This window comes from Osmia lignaria, chromosome 13 (assembly GCF_051020975.1).
Source record: "Osmia lignaria lignaria isolate PbOS001 chromosome 13, iyOsmLign1, whole genome shotgun sequence".
NCBI lineage: Eukaryota > Metazoa > Arthropoda > Insecta > Hymenoptera > Megachilidae > Osmia > Osmia lignaria.
The window spans coordinates 6545741-6566892 of record NC_135044.1 but is presented as its reverse complement, the minus strand read 5'-3'; the positions used below and the strand labels follow the sequence as shown (position 1 = coordinate 6566892).

Below are 21152 nucleotides of genomic sequence, written 5' to 3'. Positions count from 1 at the left end.
TTTTATGTATGAACTTATTTACCCTTCGAAGTTTATTCTATGGCGGTATAATAAATAATAGGCTACTCTTTTTGCAAAAGAAAAAGGATAAACGTCACTTACTTGTTAGAAAAAAAAGCGCTGATTTTTCTTGCATTTGGGGACACTTTTTACTGGAAGTGATCTTTCCGACAGGATGATTGAGTGAAAGCTGGTAATTTGAAAATAAATTACTTTAAAAACAATCAAAATAGAAGTAAATATTTGTACAGTATTTTTTAATTCTTTTTACATTTTAGGAACAATCATTATTTAATAAATAAATATACATATTCATATTTATTAAACAATATTTCGTTCCATCATTCAGAAGCCAATAAATACAAAAATGATAAAATCACATTTATTTCTCAAATGGAAGCTTAATCCTTTAATTTTCAGAAGCTTTCATGAATGATATCGTTGTATTTTTAATTATAAATTGTTTTAAGTTCCCATACACCCAATTCTCACATATTCTTTCACTTTACACATTACCTTTTTTTTTTAATTAATTACACTTATTCGACGCGTAATCACATTCATTGTAATTTCAAAGGTCCTTCAGAGTTGCTCTTCTGAATGGGACTCGAGATAAGTAAACTGTCGTTGCAATGGTTGAGTGGATGGTCGGAAGGAATCATTCCGGAAACTGGCACTTCTTGCTGGTGCAGTATGGCTTCCGTTTGTTTTACGACGAACGCTGATATAGGTCGTGCATGTATTCATACGACGGAGAACAGAATGACCCGAACCATCCGGACCTGAAATATGATTAATATTAACTCCTTAAAACAATAACTTACCTTTTGTATCTATAGAAAATAAAAATTATGAATAAGAAATTTAGTACCATTGCATTTTCTTTGGTTAACATTACCCTTTTCCCTTATGATTAAATGTTATTTAATTTTATTTAGAGGAAATTTTAATTTTTGAATCAAGTTTGAATCAATGTGGTATATAAAAGAAAAATCCAATCCTAACGTAATGTATGTTATTAATAAATTTTGAAAGGGTTGATATAGTGCTATATGTTTTATATACATATGTACCTGTTAGGGGAATACCAATTGTACTAGCATTGTAATTGTTATTATATTGTGTATTTGTACGAAAAATCCGATGAGCTCCAGGTAAACGACCGATCGCAATTATAAAGCCACTACGAAACCTGGCGTTCATCCAGCAATAAATTACTGGATTGTAACAGGAGTGTGACATCGCCAACCAATGAAGGGCCATCCATACAAGAGGAAGTCCAGCCCAATTGCTTAGAGCTTCATTGTTATCCATTATTAACTGAAAGTAAAGACGATTGAATTCTGATGAATTAACATGATTTTTCAAATAAAAATAAAAGAAGCAAACATTTGAATATTATAAATATTGAATCAGTGAATTAATGAATGGAATCAGTAATTAATGAAAGATTTGTTAAAAATTTCTAATTACTTTTGCTACTGAATTTTTAAGTAGAACTTTAGTTAGATACAATTTCATCCTTGTTCTTAACAGCATTATAGAAAATTTGAGGGTGTCGTTTCTCCTTCAAAGACATCAACGTGTAATTTTCTCTTTGACCTACTATTTACTGTTGTTCTCCTTGTGCTCTTCATAAATAGTACAAAATTAAAGATAAATAGAGAATTAGAATAAGAAAATGACACGACTGGTAATAGAAGGGGTAGAAATTTTGATGACGAAAATTATCGTAAAATTGGTTTTCCTGATTGGTAAATTAGATCTAATTCATTGGATTGTCATATCTATTTCGAGAATACAAATTGAAATATTTATTTTACGAAATGGGCCACTTACCATCAATATGTTGAATGGGAGCCAACAGATAGTAAATACTATCACGACAGTCACCATCATCTTCACCATCTGAAACAAACAAAATATCAACAGGTTAGAATGAAATTTGATCTATAATTAATTATACGTTCATTGGTTTCAGTGATAGATAATTAAAATCAAGATGTCGAATATTAATTATTTATGATATTGTAACTACTTAAGTATCGCTTATGATAAGTTTATTTTACGTAACAATTAAATTTCAGAATAATATCATTGTAGTATAATTTCCAATTAATTTTTCAATTTTTATCTTAGTATTTTCATGATCATATTTCTTGTCTACGTAATAGCCACTGAAAATATGAGGCTGAAAAAAAAATACGAGAGAAACGTGCAACTGACCGAAATATGGCCAGCACGTAAGTTAAAATGGCAATTCTATATTTCTTTTTTTTTTATAAGGGAAAACTCATATGTAGGTTATTATGGTTAATATTTTGCGGTCTGGTTGCTGCTAGCTTATTTCACTATATGCATCCTACATTATTGTGGATAACAACATCGTTCCCACGAGGAGATTTATAACTACATATTAAGGTTTAATATATTCGTGTTTGTAAATGAACTTAATTATTTTGGAGACTAAAAACAAATAAGATCGTTCTCTTTCTTAATTGCTTAATTGTTACACTTTATTCCATCTTTAATACTTCAAAGCTTTAATTGTCAAAACATAATAGCTAGATTTTAACTCAAGAAGTATTTCGTTTTTCTCTGGTCCAATTTACCGAGTTCATATTGTCTTCATTTCTTATATCCACTCTTTTTCGTTGTCTAAGGATTAATTTTGATAGAAACAAACGTTCCCGCTAATGCAATCCATTCTGTAAAAATCAACTGTAATAAATTTCATGGCTTTAATCTCACTTCTCATCACGATTATAAATACAAACTTTAGAACTGCTCTTAGTCATAAAAGAAATAATCGATCCTTATGAGAAGGTGATTTTTTAACCCCTTGGACATCGGGTCACTGAGAGAGAAATAAATTTAATTTAATTTCAGACCCTCCTTCATTCTCATTTCATAAATTCCAAATTATCCCCGTTTTTTAAATACCTATATAAAAGTCTTTCATTAAAATATTTGTCTTGTACTTCACATTATTTTCAAAGAAAATATTAATTATGAGAATTTAAAGCAATTAGTGAACTATTCTTCGCAATGATTCCCTTGAACCATTCGAGTATCAAGGATAAAGATGATGTTATGACATATCGTTTTTCAATCATTTAATAATCATTTACTGAACCGATCCATGGAAAACCTTAAAAGGATTCTAATTGCTCGACTCATTCAGATCTTTCGAAACATTAACTTAATAGGTACTAGCGTTATTAAGTTAATTGCCGTGAAAATGACTTTGAAAACTGATCAGTTCAGTATTGATACTTAAGCATCATCTACTTTTTATTTAATTTGAATTGCAATATCTTCTTTGATGATGTATTCATTTATTCTTCTTCTCTTTTTTTTTATTCTATACTACCTTTTATTGCTGCTATATTAAAAAACTTTAATATATCATACTAAAAGTACAATCAATGTATGAAGTTTTCTTTTGATGCAATATCAACACTACATGCTTTTCCCTTAGTTCCTCCTATATATTGTAATTTCCATATTTGTAGATATCGTTGCTGTCATAGGTGAATATCGATTTCCAGACGTATGTAGTTCCTTAACAAAGGGATGTTATACAGGGTGCCCCATAAAATTGGGCTAAGTTACACCTTTAAAATGATAGAAAATAAAAGAAATATTATTTAAAAAAGCTATGCATTAGCAGCATAATGTAGAAAAGTGTGATAAACATGTATCTCTTTCTGGCAAACTACCTTGTAGATAACTCTAGAAGGTGATCTGTAATCGTACCTTAACCAGAATTTTCTTTTACGACAGTTTTACGAGCTCGTTGAAAACTTTATCTTAAAACCTTTCACTTGTTTATCATCCTACCTCCGATACACGGTGGCATATTAAAAAATTTTATACGTTCCAATGGTGTTTTATGCTGCACGTCTTTTTTATGGTACTCCATGTCATAAGTTCCATGTCCATCCGATCATTCGATTTCCTCGTAAACTTAGAAAAATTTGATTCCATTTCCCGTTTAATCGATGAGAAAACAAAGTGTTGTATAAAATGTGCTTTAATCCATCCTCTATTTATTTATATTGAATAATGAGCTGGTAACAAGAAAAAATAGAATGAACAAAGTTAATGGAAATTTAATGACCTCAGATAAGATTGAATTAATTAAATTAAGTAATTGGAGTTATCGTGGCTTTTAAAATTAAATCTTCGATATAAAAAAAAAAAAGAAAAGGCACAGAATTAAATTGCAATTAATAATCTAATATTCAAGTCTATATTTCTGTTATCAATTCTTAATTTTTGACGACGTACATATACGTGGACGTAAAATATTGACGAAATGAACACCTCTTTAGAAACTTGGAAAGTTACAAAGCTACGAAATTGGAATAGTTCGTGTTCTATAATATCAGGAATATAATCTGAGATAGGGTGAAGAAATTTGTTGAGTAAAGATATTGGAAAATTCACGTGTACGTGTCCTGAAAGGAATTATAGGCCACCCTTTCAACAAGAACTGAGAGAAGTCGTTCCATCGGACAGGCGATAATTTTAATTGATATATTGTCTTGCTTATATCACGAAAACACGCACAGCGTTTATTAGCGAGATTCCTTTTTATAAATTTTCATCGAACATAAATTGACGTAATGGTTATAAGAATTGACATAAGATTAATGGAGTCGCCTTTGATTAGTTATAATATTTTCAGGTGATATTTTGCAGGTATACTGCATTTGTTATTGTTATTATGAATTCGCAAACTGAATCACACTAATAATCAATGATACGGAGCAAATACAACACATTCATTTTAACTTAATTGCTTATGCTTATTAACAGAGATAACATCTCCTTCTTATTTATTCCGGGTCGTCAGTTTGTTGCAGTTTTACGTGTGCCACGTATTTGGACGCTAAGGTAGCATCGCTATTGGTAAGCTAAAAAATTGTATAAAAATTGCTTAATTAATTTTTATACTGATTTGAACATAGTAATTCAAACAAATTATAACTACTATTATACAGTTACAACAACAATGAAGTTTTCTGTTTGTTAACATATGTTCAAAATTGCTACTTAAAATAGTAAAACACAGCTTTCTATTATATGTATATCTAAACCTAAAGGTTGAGACAATTACGATGAGTCATTCGCTCTTGAATTAATAGGCTATTAATAGTGAATATGCAAATGTATCAAACTAAATAGTTCTTTTTACAATAGAATAATGTAATAGCTTTTAAAAAGGTACAACTGTTAATTTTGAACATATGTATCCTGTAAATAAAGCAAGCAAAATATTTTTTCTTTCTAACAAACTTTATAACTTTGTTATATAACATATTTTTTATATGGCTTAATAATAATATTAATATTAAAACTGATATTAAATAATAGAATTCAATAATATAAAATAATATTGTTATTAAAAATGTAACTATTATTTTTGATAATTAATATTACGTGACAGTTAAATTTACGTGACGTCAAATTTAAATTTTGAGTACTTCAAATTGCCAAGTATTTATGTTCAGTTGTGTTACATAAGTCAGAGAAATATGAAGCTAAAAGGAATAAATGAGAGTAGATACTGTTAATACTATATTGTTTTAGCTTAATAATAGGTTTTCTACATTATGATAACCCTGTATCACAGTATTTGGTTACAATTTAGATACCTACAAACGTGGAAGTAGTAATTTACAACCGATAGCGTAAAAGTTCACGAATGTTTTGCATAAATTATCAAGTTCTTCTATAAAAGTGTCAGCAGAGCAACTACAACGCAGTATTTTGAAGACCCAATTCTACCATAAACATGGCCAATTATTGTTCCTTCATTTTCCTGCTATTAGCAATTTGTTTATTAACAGGTAAGTTACAGAAATATAGATGGTTTACTTCTTGAAAAATAAATAAACATTAGCATTCGGGGTATCTAATAATTCTTTCTGCCACACAATCTTAACTGTGCAAAATAAGACAAAAAATAAACAGCATTTCAAATAAATGTTATTTTGTTGGATAAAAAGTATTGAAGTAATAAAAGATAAAGAAATCATTTTACTTAAAAGGAAACGCGAAGGTCTTCTTTATTCAAAATTTATTTCAAAATTTATTTCAAAATTTATTTCAAAATTTATTTCAAAATTTACTTTTTATGATGACGATTATTAATCTGTTTTTACCATTAGTTGTAGATGCCGCAGATAATGAAACTGATTATTTGGACAGCGTTTTCGTACGTTTCTATAAGAGGTAATTAATTTTTTGCGTGTAATTAGTGCATTATATAAAATGATTCATAAAATAATTATTAGAGAATCAATAAGTTAATGATATTTGTAATTAAAAATTTTCTGTTTCCAGAAATGGTACATATAAGGATGTAAGCTTAAACGAAACAGTTGATTTGGTACCTTTATTTAATAAAAGTGAACTGGTAACATTGTACATACATGGTCATTCTGAAAATGTTGATGGACACAGTACACTGCCTGTAACAGGTGGTAAGTCATTAATTAAATTCAGAGAAATTATTATTTTATTCTGAATTACTTCAACCCTTGAATGATAGAGCTAGATCATTAATGACTCCATATACAATTTAATTTTAAATTTATCTCCCTTTCAAAGAAGAATTAATTCCACTTTTTAATTTATCGAGAACGCAAATGTTCTTTTTTTAATTTCATTAATCAATTTTTTGCAGGTCTTTTAAATTTCACAAATGTGAACACACTGGCACTAGACTACAGAAAAATTGCCGGATTATTTTACCTGTTCTCCGTAGAGAAAATTGAAGCTCTTGGTAAAGAAATAGCTAAAGTTATAGATCAAATAGTAGAAGCTGGTGTGGATGGCAAAAAGATACATATTATTGGTCACTCATTGGGCGCTCAAGTTGCTGGATATATTGGTCGCAATGTAAATGAAAGTCTTTCCAGAATAACAGGTAATTTTATGAATCTTTGAATTTTAGTAACAAATGTTTGGTATTTTGGGGTACTAATTTGACATAAAATTATGTCTTTAGAAATTAGTTTTGAAAAGAGAATTGTATTAAAAGTTTGGCTAATTATTATTTAAATAAAGGAGAAAGTTATTCTAAATAACCCCAGCTACCACCCCCTCATAGGACACCCATCCGTCACCGAACATCCTACATATTAATTGAATAATTTTACAGGTTTAGATCCTGCTGGCCCCTTGTTCTACGCATCCAACCCACATTTAAGTGCTTCTGATGCTGACTTTGTTGATATCATACATACAGATGCTGGTGTTCTCGGTTTAGCTTTAGCAACTGGTACTGTAGACTTCTTCCCTAATCGTGGCAGTGGACCACAGCCGGGATGTACAGTATCGGAATTGTTAAAGGGCCAAGATGGTTTGAATTATTTATTTATTTACAAACAATTTAAATTCCTTTTCCTTTTTTTGCATCATTTGCTCCCCTGCATTCATCCCCTGCATTCAAATATTTTCTGTTCAATAATTTTTTAAAGAAATTTGCAATTATTGTTATTGCAATTAATAATCTTGTATCTTTTTCTTCTTTTTACTAATTTTTATTATTATTACTAAAATTCATTATTTACTAAAATTTCATTATTATCGATTACAGAGTTATGTAGCCATCACAGATCGTATCTGTTCTACGTAGAATCAATGAAAAACAGACATGCCTTTGTGGCTGAGAAGTGTTCGAACATTTTGAAATTCGCTACTGCACAATGCAATTCAAATGAAAAAGTTATTATGGGCTATGACACTCCAACTTCAGCGTTAGTATAATTTATTTTTCAATTTACTAGTTTGAGACAAAAGTATGGTAACAGCTGGGCAATAAGAAATGAAGAAAGTAAAATAATTCATTCTTCAACTTGAAGGAAAGATCAAAAGATTTCTTATTAATAATTAATTTACAATATTTCAAAAGGACAGATTTCGATTTCTCATTTTAAATTAAATGAATTGTCAAGGTGCTTTTGTCCATTTCTTCTTTGTATATTTTCAATTTAAAAGGGGATAACACCAATATTGCCTCTTTCAGTATAAATTAATAAATGATTATTTTATATTTTTAGCAATGGGAAGTTCTACCTTGTAACAAATTCAACAGAGCCTTTTGGTCTAGGGCTCGACGGCGCAATAGGCAACAGCACAACAACGAAATATTCGATTTCAAACTTGATTAACTCACTTCTATAATGATACATATATCATCCTAATTTGTTTAAGAAATTATCCAAAAAATTGTATGTAATTATACCATGTATTATATCGTCCAACAAGCAATGCTTCTTTCTCATTTAATGAACAAGGGTGGAAGAATACTATTGATGTTTAACTGCTATCATATATCACCTACATATTGGTCATTTTTTTCCTATAACTATATCCCATAACCCATTATTCGTAACATTTATCCCTGTCTCAAATAATTCATGGACTCATAAAGTTTTTTCGATAAATAGCTTTCTTTCTTCATTTCTTCCTTTATAAGTATGTTATATAATTTCTAATCCTTGTTACGAGTGACCATGGTGGTCGCTAAAATTTTACTTCCTGCAAATATTTCCCGGTAACTGTTCCCCAAATTGCCAAATGAAACGGCGTGGGATATCCCTTGGTTGTATTACGAGCACATTCAGTCATTTATCTCGGCAAGGAAATGGGATGGGGTACTGTATTACTGGATAAAGTCGATTGAACGTGCCTTCTTCTTTCTCTTATTTGCCGGATATTCATTGCTCCTCGTTGCAATGTATCCTAGATCTATGTAGTCACCATATATATTGAGAATTATACAACGTGAAATCAGTTACCAGTAAAAATGTTCCAGTGCCAAGATTTTACAATTTTAGATCCACACTGCCGTTAATTAATTTATATTTAATAGAAATATGAAGTATGCTAGCATGAAGTAGCTTCTAAAGATCATAACCGAGGATACGTTTCTTTTCAATGGAAAAAAAGCGTCGAATAAAAACAAGATTTGCTGCAGACGTTGTATCTTCTGGGTCAATTTCACAAAGTACCATTTTATCATCGCTTCCTTGTTATATGTATGCGTTTGACTTAAGTGCAACTTTTCTCTGCACTCGCTTCTGATTTAATCAGAATACATTCGAGAAGTGTTTTTAAAAGAGTTCTCATAATGTTTCCTTTATGGATGGTTTTTCTACCGTTTCTCACGAAACCGAGTTAGCAATACCGTACAAATAGAGGAAAATTCTTCTACTTTAGCCACTTTTATGATAAATTTATCCTGATATTATCATTGGCACGATTATTCATTTCTGGGTGAGTTCCTCAAATGTTATTAATCCTTTCGCTACAGACAAGCATTGCAATAATTGTCGTTCGTAGCGAAAGAGTTAACATTCTATCCTGCTATAATATTTATCATCTACTTTTTCTCTTTACGATTTAAAGGTCTAAAACACTGCAGTGAGATGACATGAAGATAAATGTACACATTTTTTACTTTCGTTATGAATTATGTAAAAAACTTTTATATACAGACTTGAGTAATTGGTACTCTTAGCGAATTTTTTACCTCTATTTATAATGAAAACTGTTATCATGCTTCCAGAATTCAGCAGGAACATCTGGTGGACTAAAATAAGCCATAAAGAAGTCCGAAGAAATAAATTTTGTTGCTGTGCCTCTACATTACTTTCTATTTTCTTAAGACGATGTACGATTTGAAAATGACATATTTCTTTCATTAAAATAAATTAAATCTTCTATTTAATTTACTTCGAATTTTATATTTAAAATTTTGAAAATGGAAACCCATGCTTTCTTTCATTTAAAAAATGTCCTCAAAAAGGTTTGGTTATAGTTATATTACCATTATGCCATTTTGCAAACTTCACCATATAATGTATAATAACTCACCTTTCTCTTTGATCGAGCCATTCTCTGATCTCTGACATTTTCAGCTTCCCCGGGCGGTCTTTTGCCCCATACCATAACAGCGATACTGGTATATGTGAACACTAGAACCATTATTGGTATCACGTACTGGAGAACTAATAACGCGATAGAGTAATAATATCTGTAACATAGAAGCACATGACCAAATGACTTACAATGTTGTATGGAGTAATCGTCCTTCCATACAACTTGATTCCCTAAGCTCTGGAGTTTAGACTCTGGACTCTAAACTATAATAACCCTTCAAGTATAAATTTCATGATAAACTACCATCAAACAAAACTAACTATTTAATCCCTTGCCCTAGGATTTTTTTTTAGCAATTGAGTACATTAGAATTGGGTATCTAATTTTTCTATAGAAAATTAATTAATAATTTACCTGTTTTCCATCGATGGCCACTCTTCCTGGCAGATGTACTGATTACACCTTTCATACTGTAACGAAGGTTGGGAGAGTTTTGAAACCACAGCAATCGGAAATGATATCACCATAGCAAGAATCCAAACACCAAGAATCAAGAGCTGAGCCTGTCGTTTGCTCAACCTTGGCCTCAAGGGCCACATGATAGCTATGTAACGATCTATGCTGATTGCGACCAGAGTATATGCACTCACTAAAACAGAGACTGCCTGAAAAAAAGTGTTAGATACATTGAACACCCTTCATACATGTACTTTTTCATCCACAATCTAGTTTTGGTAGGGTGAATGTATATAAAAATAGTTGCAGATTTATTGAAATATTTAAAATAAATCAAAGTTAACAGTATAAATGTCAATCAATTTTCATTAATATTTATTGCGAATCACCAATGTTTCACTCACTGAGTATATTGACTTTACATATCAATTAAAGGTACTCGGAGCTGTTTCCCGGATTTAATAATCAATTTTATGATTGAAAGGCTTTTAGAGTGTGTATACATCGTCTTTAGCAAGGTATTAAAGCGAGAAGACATTTCCATAATGCAATTAAATATAAAATATTCTTATCACATAAAATTATGGATAAATAATAGGGGCGGACTGAGACTTAAATTTATTCCGGGGAGTTAGTGACACAAGGGACCTTTTTGTAAAATACAGGCTAATTAGAATAAGAATTGCGTAAATGTAATTAGTAATTTTACTAATTTTAATTAATTAGGCCTCAAATCCTTTTCAGTACACTGGGAATTTTCTCCAACTCCCGATAGCCAGTCCGCCCTTGATAAGTAGAATAGAATTAAGTCAGAATTAAGTAATATTACACGGTTGACATTCTTAATTAAGCTGGAGGGTCTGACTGACAAGCTGTTGAAGCAGAATTTATATTTCAAGGAAATTTCAGCTGGTGTTATGGAAACAGGGTTATACGTATTCACTGGTAAACTGGTGGATAATGCCCAGAAGCGAGTGGAATTTGGAACAGCAGCGATGGGATTCTGTATGTACCTAAACTGAATTCGAAATGAAACGTGGAATCGAAATGCATCGTTTCAACAAGCCGTTCCAAACTGATCAGTTGCATGTATCTTTCAATTAATTGTATCGTTGTACGCGGCTTCCGAATGTATTAAATCGGCTGTTTTATCAGAAACAGATGATACGAACTTTCAAAAAGTTTCGCTTTAATACGCTTTGATCCCATGCGCACTGTCCAAATTTCAATGCAACTGGTTGAACATGGTTTTTCTACTTTTGTGTTTTTTCATTTCAAACGAATTGCTTGGAATATGATGCAGAATTTACATTTTTATTAAATTATTAAATTTTTAATAACATACTTTTAATAATTTATTAATAGGTAGCACCAATTAGAAATTACACTAAACTACCAGATATTAATAATTAGTAATTCTCCTAATTAGGAATTTAACTAGGTCGTAATTTTAATACTAATTTTGCTAATTAGATATTTCTCTAACTAGAAACCAACGTGTTATTATATACATATAAATCCGGAAAATAAACTTTTAATATTCAATATATAAAATTTGTGTTCAAAGTCCGTAGCAGAATTAAAAACTTGACCTATTTTTCTTGAAATTATTTTACGTATGAATTCATTAAACGTACCTGCAAATAATTCACAGTGGGACAAAGTTCCTGTCCAAACGGCCAATACTGTAGTATCAAAATACTGATGAAGCTGGGTGGTACGCAGAACAGAGCCATGAGGATGTCCCCAAAGGCAAGGTTCACAATGAAGAAGTTTGTTACAGTTTTCATTCGAGGGCTGCTGTGCACAACGTAGCAAACTAGACCGTTTCCGGTTAACGCGACCACGAAAACAGTACTGTAGAAGAAATAAATGATCCCTTTGAACCAATCAGTCGAGAGGATGCTGTATGTGCCCAAGAAATGGTCACAACCAATCACGTCCAATAGATTCGTGATGTTCAACGATTCCATATCCTGCAGGTTCATCAACGTATAATTTCCTTGATGGTTCTTCATGGCAACACGCATCTGTAGAATATTCTGATCTGAAAGCAGAAGAAAAAAATGTTATTAGAGAAAATTAAATGGTATCGAAAGAAATTTTCCAACATGTTGGAAAATCATATACAAGTTAACATGGACTGGTTGTACACAATGGTGTTTCAAATTGAGACGTTAATTCGGTATTCTTTTACACATCACAATCTTTAATCCTTTTATTTAGCGATTTAACTCATTAGAAGCTTTTCGCTAGTAATCCCAGCTCTACATGAATGTTTATTCGTCCATGAAATCGAACAAATTTGCTTTGCGAAAGAGGCAAATACAGTTAAAGTTAATTGCGATTTTCAACGTTATTTTTGTATCTCCTGAACGAAACACATTACGCATCTGTCATTTTATAATTGTTTTACTATAATGATATGTTTTTCATTTTTGCGTTGATTTTGCGGTTACCTTGTTCGTTATTTTAATTGTTCAACTATTGGCAAGTATCAAGCTCTTCATCGAAACTTCATTAATCTCTGTCGAAGAGTAGAAGCACCGAAGAGATTTATTAATGACCGACATAGATACTATAAATCCAAATGTACTTGCCAAAGGATTAGGATTACAATTTCAGCATATGCCGCCAACACTGACGGAGTTTAACCGCGTTTTCAACTAATTTAAGTCCAGAGTTGCCGATTACGAATATGCAACATCTTTAGAAACTTTAACGCCCCAATATCAAGTGTTACGATCGTAAAATATAAAATATAATGAAATATAATAATGCGATTAAATATAAGAAAACGCAGATTTAGCTCGCGTACAATTTAGATTCGAGACACACAATTATTGGCCGGAAATAGACAAATACATGTGATTAAATACAATTTGGAATTAGGAATCTCCAGTTGAAGAAGACTCTTACAATCAAAATTGACGTAGTCAATTTTGATTATTGGAAATTCCTTGGCAATATATTCATGAAACGACCGGAAGAGTAATGGAAACGACTCACCGGATTATGTGGAAACATTCCGTATAATGATCCAAATTCTGTTGCTGCTATTTTCCTGTTGTCTGGTTATTGGAGGAAGGAGAGTGGAACACACACCCCGAACTGTTGCACCGATACACAATTTTGAACGCGCGAACTATTGTGAAGTCTATTAAACTAAACTATGTAATTGTATGTACTTATAAAATAATAATCAAAATAAAAGAAAGTAAAATGGATACACGAAGATAGAGTCTTTTGCCCTATTTGCTACTTTCGAACAATTTGGAACAAAACTCTGAACCACTTCGCGGACCCGCCGACACGCTGCTCGCGATTGTACGTCGAAAAGTGTCGCAAACTGCACCTCTCGGAGAAGACCAGAGCGGGCCTCGTCCGAAATTGTTTACATTGCGTTATTGTGCGCCTAACGAATTAGGCGGCGGTGTCAATGCGTAAGGAGGCGGGATTCGCTTATCGGTGGTGCAGCAGGGATATGTGCGTTCCTCTTTCTGTTTTAATCTTTCTCTTTCTAATTCACGTATATTCCTTTACTCTTCCTGTCATACTAAAGACTTCGTTATTCATTAAAATATAATAAATTTTACAAAATTGCTTTGATCTGAACGTTATAGGAAGGAAATATGCTTTTCAAAACCATTACAGATTACTGAATTTAAACGAATGTTAAATGAAAATTTAAATTCGCAACTTGGACTAACCGGCGTGGCGGAAATACAATATTACAGTGTTTAGTGAATTTAGTAGAAAATTCGGATTATTATAATTTTGATCATCTTCGCGGAGCCGATAAGGAACGTTCTAGAGTGGTCAGGATTATCGGACCACACGAATGATGTTTCGGGTTTACATCCAGCGATATTCAGTACCAAGAACGACACGTGATTTTGAGCCGTGGGACCACGCTGATTTCGAGGAAGGAATTTGTTACGCTAATAATCGGAATTATGTCTGGAAGAGATAGACTATCTCGAAATTTCAAAGATCGTTTTTGCGTTCAATCCGGGGAGGTCCGGAATGCAAGGCAAGCTATCGATGTTCATGGTTTCCGTTCGCACCTCCAACTAAGGTCGAGGGTACGACGGATCAAGATGATGGGAGCAGGCCCATCAAAAGAGGACAGCAGAGGGGGGGGAAACAGCACGGCTTTCGCCTAGACAATCGCTGGTAAGCGCAGTCTCAAAATGAGGGGGACCATTTCCGAGGAAGCGGTAAGACACCGGATCCAGCGCATACTAAGGATAATTCAATGATGGTAACGTTAACCAATGCGCCCGCTGATACGGAGGACAATTCGATGATGGGGGGGGGGGGGGGGGGGGGGGCACACAAGGCGAATGTGTAAAAATTTCTGTTCGGAACGTAACACAAGAAACTTTTCTCAATTTCCACCTGCGAATTGCACGAGGATTCAGTTTTCGTAAATTAAATTCCTTCTGTGAAACTGTTGCGTTGTTGTCAATATTATAATTTTGGTAAAAATTTTTTAATGAAAAGATAGAACTGCAGATTTTTTATTTTAAATTACAGCGCTGCTATCAAAATGTAACTGATTTTTATCGATACAAAAAAACATTTTTAGAGTGCTAATTCAGTTTCCAATTGTCATTTGTTTATTTTCCCAATTTCTTTTCAATTTAAAATTACGTACACATTCGCGCGCTGATTGTTGCAATATAAAAGGGACATACGTTTGATTGACGTATATAAAAGTTAGCTAACAAATATTTAGATTGTTGCTGATGGTCGATGTTTGACGATCGTTTGTTCAAGGATTAATTTTCCCGACATAATACCCACGCTTTTCTTTTTTCATCCCCAATATCGATTTCCGTCGCGTTAAATTCGGAAATTGTTGCTTAAAGTGATTTAACGCGCACAAATTAAACAGGAGCGTTTAAACTTTGAAGATAAATTTAATTTCCATTCGTAACTAGTTCGCGTGCCGTTTATCGGTGTCGGGAAAGAGATATTTACAGCGGTCGTATTAGACTATTAAATGAATTTACATCTCGTTGGACTCATTGTCGCGTCTCTCTCGTGCCTTAGATTTTCAAAATCGCCACAAAATATAACTTTATCGTTCGTGTTAAACCGAAAATTTACAGTGGAAAGGTGGAAACGTGGAAAGTCTGACATGAATTCATGACATAAAATTATTTCAAAATGGCACTTATGGCACGTCAATTTGAAGCTTAAAACCTTCTTAAAATTTCTGCATGAATGACTTATTAATATTCCTAATACAAAATGCTCGACCGTCGCGTCGATCGCAGCAAACAATAGAATTGCATCAGGTTGCTGAAATGGAAAAACGTGAAAATTAACACGTGTCTGAACATTGTTTCAATTCTATTCGCTTTCAACTGACGTTTTTACTTTGCCACCCTGGAATTCGAATATTTTTTTTCTCCATTTCGCAGCATGTCAATGGAGGCGAGTAGATAAAAAAATAAAAAGAAACCTGACAGGGCCTGCATAGTTAAAGAAGCCCGGATGGGAGAAATTGTCCCTTTGTCTTTTCAAACTACAACGTCTCTACAAAGTGCAGCACGTAGTTTGAGAATATCTTTGCGTGTCACACTCATAGGGGACAGGTGCACTATTTTTGTGAAATGCACCAAACGACCCTTGTTTACATTGCTAAATAATTTCTCTTTGTATAGTGAATTTCATTATACCGTAGCAACATTTTAAACATTTTGTGTGGAAAATAAAAATCTCTTTTTATTTTTGTTTAATCAACCCTGGAACCAGAATGGAACCCAAAGTATCTTCCGTGACATTTGATCGAAAGACGCATGTATCTTTCGCTGCTTTTGTTCCCCTACAAAATTAATTAACTTCGTTCTAATGCGAAGCGAGTTTCTGATCGATTTCGCGAGTGTTACCGACAGTTTGCAAATTTTACACAGTAGATTATCCGTGTATCCACTGCGTAAACCTCGGCAACGTGACGGGCATTAACGCGTAACCATAACACTCGAGATATCGCGTGCCACTAAATTACAGACGAGGGTACGATCGATATTTGCTAATGCTGCTAAGACAGTAGAATTATTCTTGGCGCAATTTAACCTCGGAAAATCTTTGTCTCCAAAGTGTGTACACAAGTAACAACGACAAAACCATTGGCAAACCCGCTTATCGCGACCAACGTACGCAACCCTGGCCATTTATCAGATGAACATTCTTTCTAGCTTATGTTTTTCAAAAGAAATGGAAATTATGTTATAACAAAAAATCACCATTTTAACGGTGCAGATTCAATTACAGATAAATAGTTTCTTATTTTTAACGTTTTGGCTGCTATGGACCATAGTATTTATTAAGGTCCCCTTAACATAGGGGAAAACTCTGTATAGACAGAGGGGAAAAGCTTAAAAACTTCCGTGTAACATTTGTTCCAAGTTAGTGATTCTATATCAGATAAGATAATATTTTCTGTGTTATATTATTATTATCACGTGTATCTTTTTCGAAGTAGGTTTTCTTTTCATAGGAAACTGTACTTATTCCAACCTTTCATCTCTGTGAGCACCCTTCGAACTCCTTGCCTTTTAGAACATGGGCTACTTTCTATCAGAAATGATGACCCTTCGTAACTCCTTTCAATTTCTAGACCGGAATGAAGCTAGCTAGGGCTAAATCTAGCGAATAGGATGGTTTTTATATCCTTGTTCAATTCGCCAAAAAAATAGGATCGTGTATAGCAACACGTTATTGCAATGAATGGGTTCAGTGTTTCAACTTTATTCAATATTTTGACAGTTTATTGATGCTACGTCGTTTCAAAAATTTTGTATAGATCTTTCATTCTATATGAATAAATATTTTGGAAAAAATTGCAAGGGCCTTTAAATAGAAAAATAGAGATTTGTAGGAGGAGAGAAGAAATGATTTTGAGGATCAGTTTAGAAAATGAGAAGAAATTAAAAATTAAATTTACATATATTCTAAATTGAATGATTATGATTACTAAATGTTTATAGAACCATTGCTAGTTTGCGCTTAAGTAAAGGCACAGTGATCGCGGAAATTCATCTATTGTTCTCATAGATTGACAATGTTATCGTATTAAATGTGCAAGTTCGCAAAACGAGGGGTCGTAGATGAAATGAGGGTAAAATTGTCTTGGTTGAACAAGTATGGGAAACATGAGCGCACAATTTCACTTTACTCCAGGCTTAGAGCTACGGGGTAGAGTGTCATTTACAGCTGCGAACACGACACTTACCTAAAAATTATTTCAACGCGGAACTGTATTTACCCAAGAAAATTACTTCTTCGTGAAAGCATCGCGAAATTTATACGATTTTTGGATACCATTTCTGTTTACCGAATTAACTCGCTTCTATCCTTAGTTAATTGGTTTCCTCCTTGCAAATTTATCATACCACGTGTAAACAGTAAATGAATATTAAATAAAAGTAATAAGAGTATAAGATTATCTTAAATTCAGGGAATTTTGGAAAAAAATAATACTTCTTCATGGAATCAATTTCTGGGTAAAGAATAGGTGATAACAATACCGCGGCTATTCTATTTCAGTGAATTTACGTCCAGTAGACTTCAAAGTTAAATTTCCAATAAACGGAAAGTGATACGAGTTCGATCTGGAAATTCAAAGAATCGTAACGAGTTGTATGGAAGCTAACTGATAAAATAATTTCTCTGAAGCATTTGTAGGATTTTCGAGGGTCTAAAAATTTTGCATTGAAAAGGGAAGATTATGTAGAAAGATATTGAATAAATCTTGAACTTCGTTTAATTGAATTCTTATTTCATTTTGATGAATTATGTTTCTTCTGATTCCAGATTTTCCAAATTTTAAATTTTCTAAATTGAAAACTATCAGATCCTAAAAATTAAAAAATTTCTAAAGAACTGAGTCCACCCCAGAGGGTCCAAGTTCCATCAATGAATACCATAGCTATTACTTCTAATAATGTTGGCCCACTTACAAAAAGTAATAACATCTATTGGGGACACGTCAAAACTTCTGTAATTACTCAATACAATGGGTCAAGTTTATCAGAGGAAATCCATTACCTTTTTGAAAATTGAATCTCGTATCAACTTATGCTCCTCTGTTTCAAATTACGTGGTCCAATGCGAAAAATGTTCCTATTACATAAGTATGATACACGAGTTAGTTATGTAATAAAAAGTTATGGACGACTATCCTAAGAATAAAGGTAACCAACGTCACTGCAGAATGATACGTCAAAATGTGTTTTAATAACTCGATAAAATTTGGAAATGTTAAAATTAGATTAAAATTAGATTAAAATTAGACCTAGTAAGTTGTACTATAAAACTAAGTATTATACGTAGTTTCAGTTTTCCAATTATTTTTCTGTTGCTAAATATGCCCCTTTCAAGATGCCACTAACTTCCGTCGAATGGACATCCGATTCGCCGGCAGGGAAAAATAACTGAGCAAGAAGAACGCTTGACAGTTTCTCGATATTCGTAAAAGGAGGATTTGAAAGGCGCTTGCTAAGATCTCTGTATCTCGCCTTCGATGTCGTTAACCGATGATTTTGCGAAATATTATTTAACTGCACGTCAATAAATGATAACGATGAATCTACACTTTTTCGCAGTAAAAAGCCCGTAACAATACGCTTGTTTTGCTATTACGATCGTTAAAGGGCAATAGTCTTTTTTGTTATTTCAAAAACGATTCTATTACCTTGAAATAACTTATCTTTAAAAGATTGCCTGATGTTATTGAAATTTTTATTACATTGTATCTTTTATTTATCACAAATCTATTGATTTTAGAAGCAGACTGGGACTTAAACTTTTATTAAGAGGTGGATGCGACGAGCCCCCGTGTAGAATTTGGGTCCTAATTTTAATTAATTAGGCCCCAAATTCCTACTGGTCCACCGGAAATTTTTCCGACCTTCCCATGGCCAGTCCACACCTGAATAAGTTAAAAAATTGTTAATAATATATCTGATAAGAATCCGTATAATAAACAAATATTTGTATTTTTCTTTTAACGAAATATGATGTTACACAATGCTACGTTGTACTCGCGAAAATAATATGAAAAGCGACGATTTTCAGTTGTAGACATTGAAGGACAGATACGCGAAGTATCTTGTCCATCCTGTTGCATGGATAACATTGTGTCGCATGATATCTCGTACGCGGATGTGAAAAGGTTTTATAATATTAATGCCACTTGGAAATTCTTTTACTTCTTCTTTTTTTAGTTATTTGATTATATTATATTTGTGGTGATGGTGGTATTTCATGCATTAATATAGAAAAGTAAATGTTTAATGATCAGTTTATATCAACTTCAAAGAAATTTTGCCAGAATTTATTTTTCTACCTGCTCCTAAAAATATCAGTTTTACAGATGGCATGTGATGGTTTATGCATAAGATATTCAAACTTTCGGTTAAAAGAAATTTTTAGCAAATTTATTAATTCATTTTAATTATTTGAAATAAGAATGTAATCATCTAAATACTAAAGTATCATAAGAAAATACTATCGTTCCTTCATTCATTTTTACAAATAACTATTGGAGGAATAACTTAATTAATAAAGTTACTGATGGGGTGGAAAAAGAATGGTATTTAATTTACAGAAAAATCTTTGAAGAAACCAACTGACTTTTAATTAATTAAAAGAAAGAGCCTGGAACTTAAGTTCCAAATGAAAATAAATGAATAACAAAATAATTATCGATCTAACAGATTTACCATTTATTATTCCAGTGCATGTATGGTGTGCAACCTGACGCGTCTTAAAGTTTCAACGAGGGAGTAAAACTTTCTAAGCCAGAAGCTGACTAGAAGTATAAAAGTTTGCGAATTTTCTCACCCTGTTGTGACGATGAACCCGCAGGATTCTCCTCTTCCAACATATTTTTTTTCTTTCCGATTTCTCAACAGCTGCTTCTTGTTTCAGACTCAAATCTCACACTGTCACATCAAAGATCGTTCAAGGAACTTTCCACCAGTTTTCACTCCACCTCAATCTTTCCTCTTCTTCTATCAACAAAAATCTTTAAATACTTCAAAACACTAATTTTTCTTTTATATTAAAACTATAAAACCATTTGTTACACAATAAACGCGTGTTAATTTGTTTCGTCGGTTTTGAATCATCCTTGATGCACTTGGATCGATAACATTAACACTAATACCCTCTTCATTACCCATGATAATCATTACATATTTAATTAACGATCGACAGCATTCATACAGAACTGATTCGCTTTAGACGAGTTAATTTCATGCTAATCAAACATGCATTGCATAATATAATCAAACAGTTAATTAACTCCCATGGATCATCGATAATGATCTTCCTCGACCCAGAGAATTTTTTTCAAGCCCATAGCTCAGAATATTTTTTTTTACAAAAATTTATATTAGACGGGATACGTAAAATAATATTTAGTTCTTTCACTTGTAAACAACATTTTCGTGAAAAATTTGTCACCTATAACGGTAGCGCGAAATAAAGTTTCACGAAGCGCGGCTACCGGCAGACTGCTAACTTTACTTGAAGGAACAACCAGCGGGTCAGATACGCGCACCCTTGCTGCGCACCCCTATTGCAAACGTTATATTTCATTTATTTTTGCTTGAAATAACTTCGAATTTAACTAAAAAAAAATATACTGGACAGTAGCACACGAATCGAAACCTTCCCTTAAAGTAAATTAAATACAAGTGTATGCAAATCGATGAAGGGGTAATGAACCCTTAAATTTCGAGGACTGTCAAATTTTGAGGACTAAAATTCTACAATTC

General features: G+C 32.5%; 2 protein-coding genes across 6 annotated transcripts; one reads left to right on the top strand and one right to left on the bottom strand.

The window, feature by feature from the left end:
- Positions 1-23: 23 nt before the first annotated feature.
- On the bottom strand, positions 24-20879 carry LOC117602486 (RYamide receptor). 3 transcript variants are annotated; one of them, XR_004580964.2, is made up of 8 exons: positions 20215-20879; positions 11994-12403; positions 10315-10565; positions 9895-10054; positions 1840-1908; positions 1074-1320; positions 517-782; positions 24-190 (listed from the first exon to the last, which is right to left on the bottom strand). XR_004580964.2 is itself a non-coding variant. In XM_034320580.2 (7 exons), the coding sequence occupies exons 1-7, from the start codon at positions 20255-20257 to the stop codon at positions 583-585; spliced, it is 1380 nt and encodes a 459-aa protein (XP_034176471.1). In that variant the 5' UTR covers positions 20258-20879; the 3' UTR covers positions 240-582. The 3 variants fall into 3 exon arrangements, 2 of the variants coding, with proteins under 2 accessions (XP_034176471.1, XP_034176472.1); XM_034320580.2 differs by lacking the exon at positions 24-190 and having other exon boundaries at positions 240-782; XM_034320581.2 differs by lacking the exons at positions 24-190; positions 20215-20879 and adding an exon at positions 13366-13887 and having other exon boundaries at positions 240-782.
- Positions 4765-8430, top strand: LOC117602489 (pancreatic triacylglycerol lipase-like). 3 transcript variants are annotated; one of them, XM_034320593.2, is made up of 8 exons: positions 4765-4917; positions 5660-5858; positions 6180-6243; positions 6355-6494; positions 6698-6940; positions 7175-7375; positions 7613-7772; positions 8076-8430. In XM_034320593.2, the coding sequence occupies exons 2-8, from the start codon at positions 5804-5806 to the stop codon at positions 8197-8199; spliced, it is 987 nt and encodes a 328-aa protein (XP_034176484.2). In that variant the 5' UTR covers positions 4765-4917; positions 5660-5803; the 3' UTR covers positions 8200-8430. The 3 variants fall into 3 exon arrangements, with proteins under 3 accessions (XP_034176484.2, XP_034176486.2, XP_034176485.2); XM_034320595.2 differs by having other exon boundaries at positions 4772-4917; positions 5750-5858; XM_034320594.2 differs by having other exon boundaries at positions 4826-4917; positions 5642-5858.
- Positions 20880-21152: the final 273 nt, after the last annotated feature.

What these genes read in the sequence shown, in the direction of transcription:
- LOC117602489 (XM_034320593.2), top strand. Translation starts at nt 5,804, where the DNA reads ATGGCCAATTATTGTTCCTTCATTTTCCTGCTATTAGCAATTTGTTTA. An exon ending in TACACTGCCTGTAACAGGTG is followed by an intron (nt 6,495 to 6,697) that starts GTAAGTCATTAA and finishes AATTTTTTGCAG; the next exon opens with GTCTTTTAAATTTCACAAAT. An exon ending in ATTGTTAAAGGGCCAAGATG is followed by an intron (nt 7,376 to 7,612) that starts GTTTGAATTATT and finishes TATCGATTACAG; the next exon opens with AGTTATGTAGCCATCACAGA.
- LOC117602486 (XM_034320580.2), bottom strand. Translation starts at nt 20,257, where the DNA reads ATGTTGGAAGAGGAGAATCCTGCGGGTTCATCGTCACAACAGG. An exon ending in TGGCTCGATCAAAGAGAAAG is followed by an intron (nt 1,909 to 9,894) that starts GTGAGTTATTAT and finishes TGTTTGTTTCAG; the next exon opens with ATGGTGAAGATGATGGTGAC. An exon ending in TCCCATTCAACATATTGATG is followed by an intron (nt 1,321 to 1,839) that starts GTAAGTGGCCCA and finishes CTTTACTTTCAG; the next exon opens with TTAATAATGGATAACAATGA.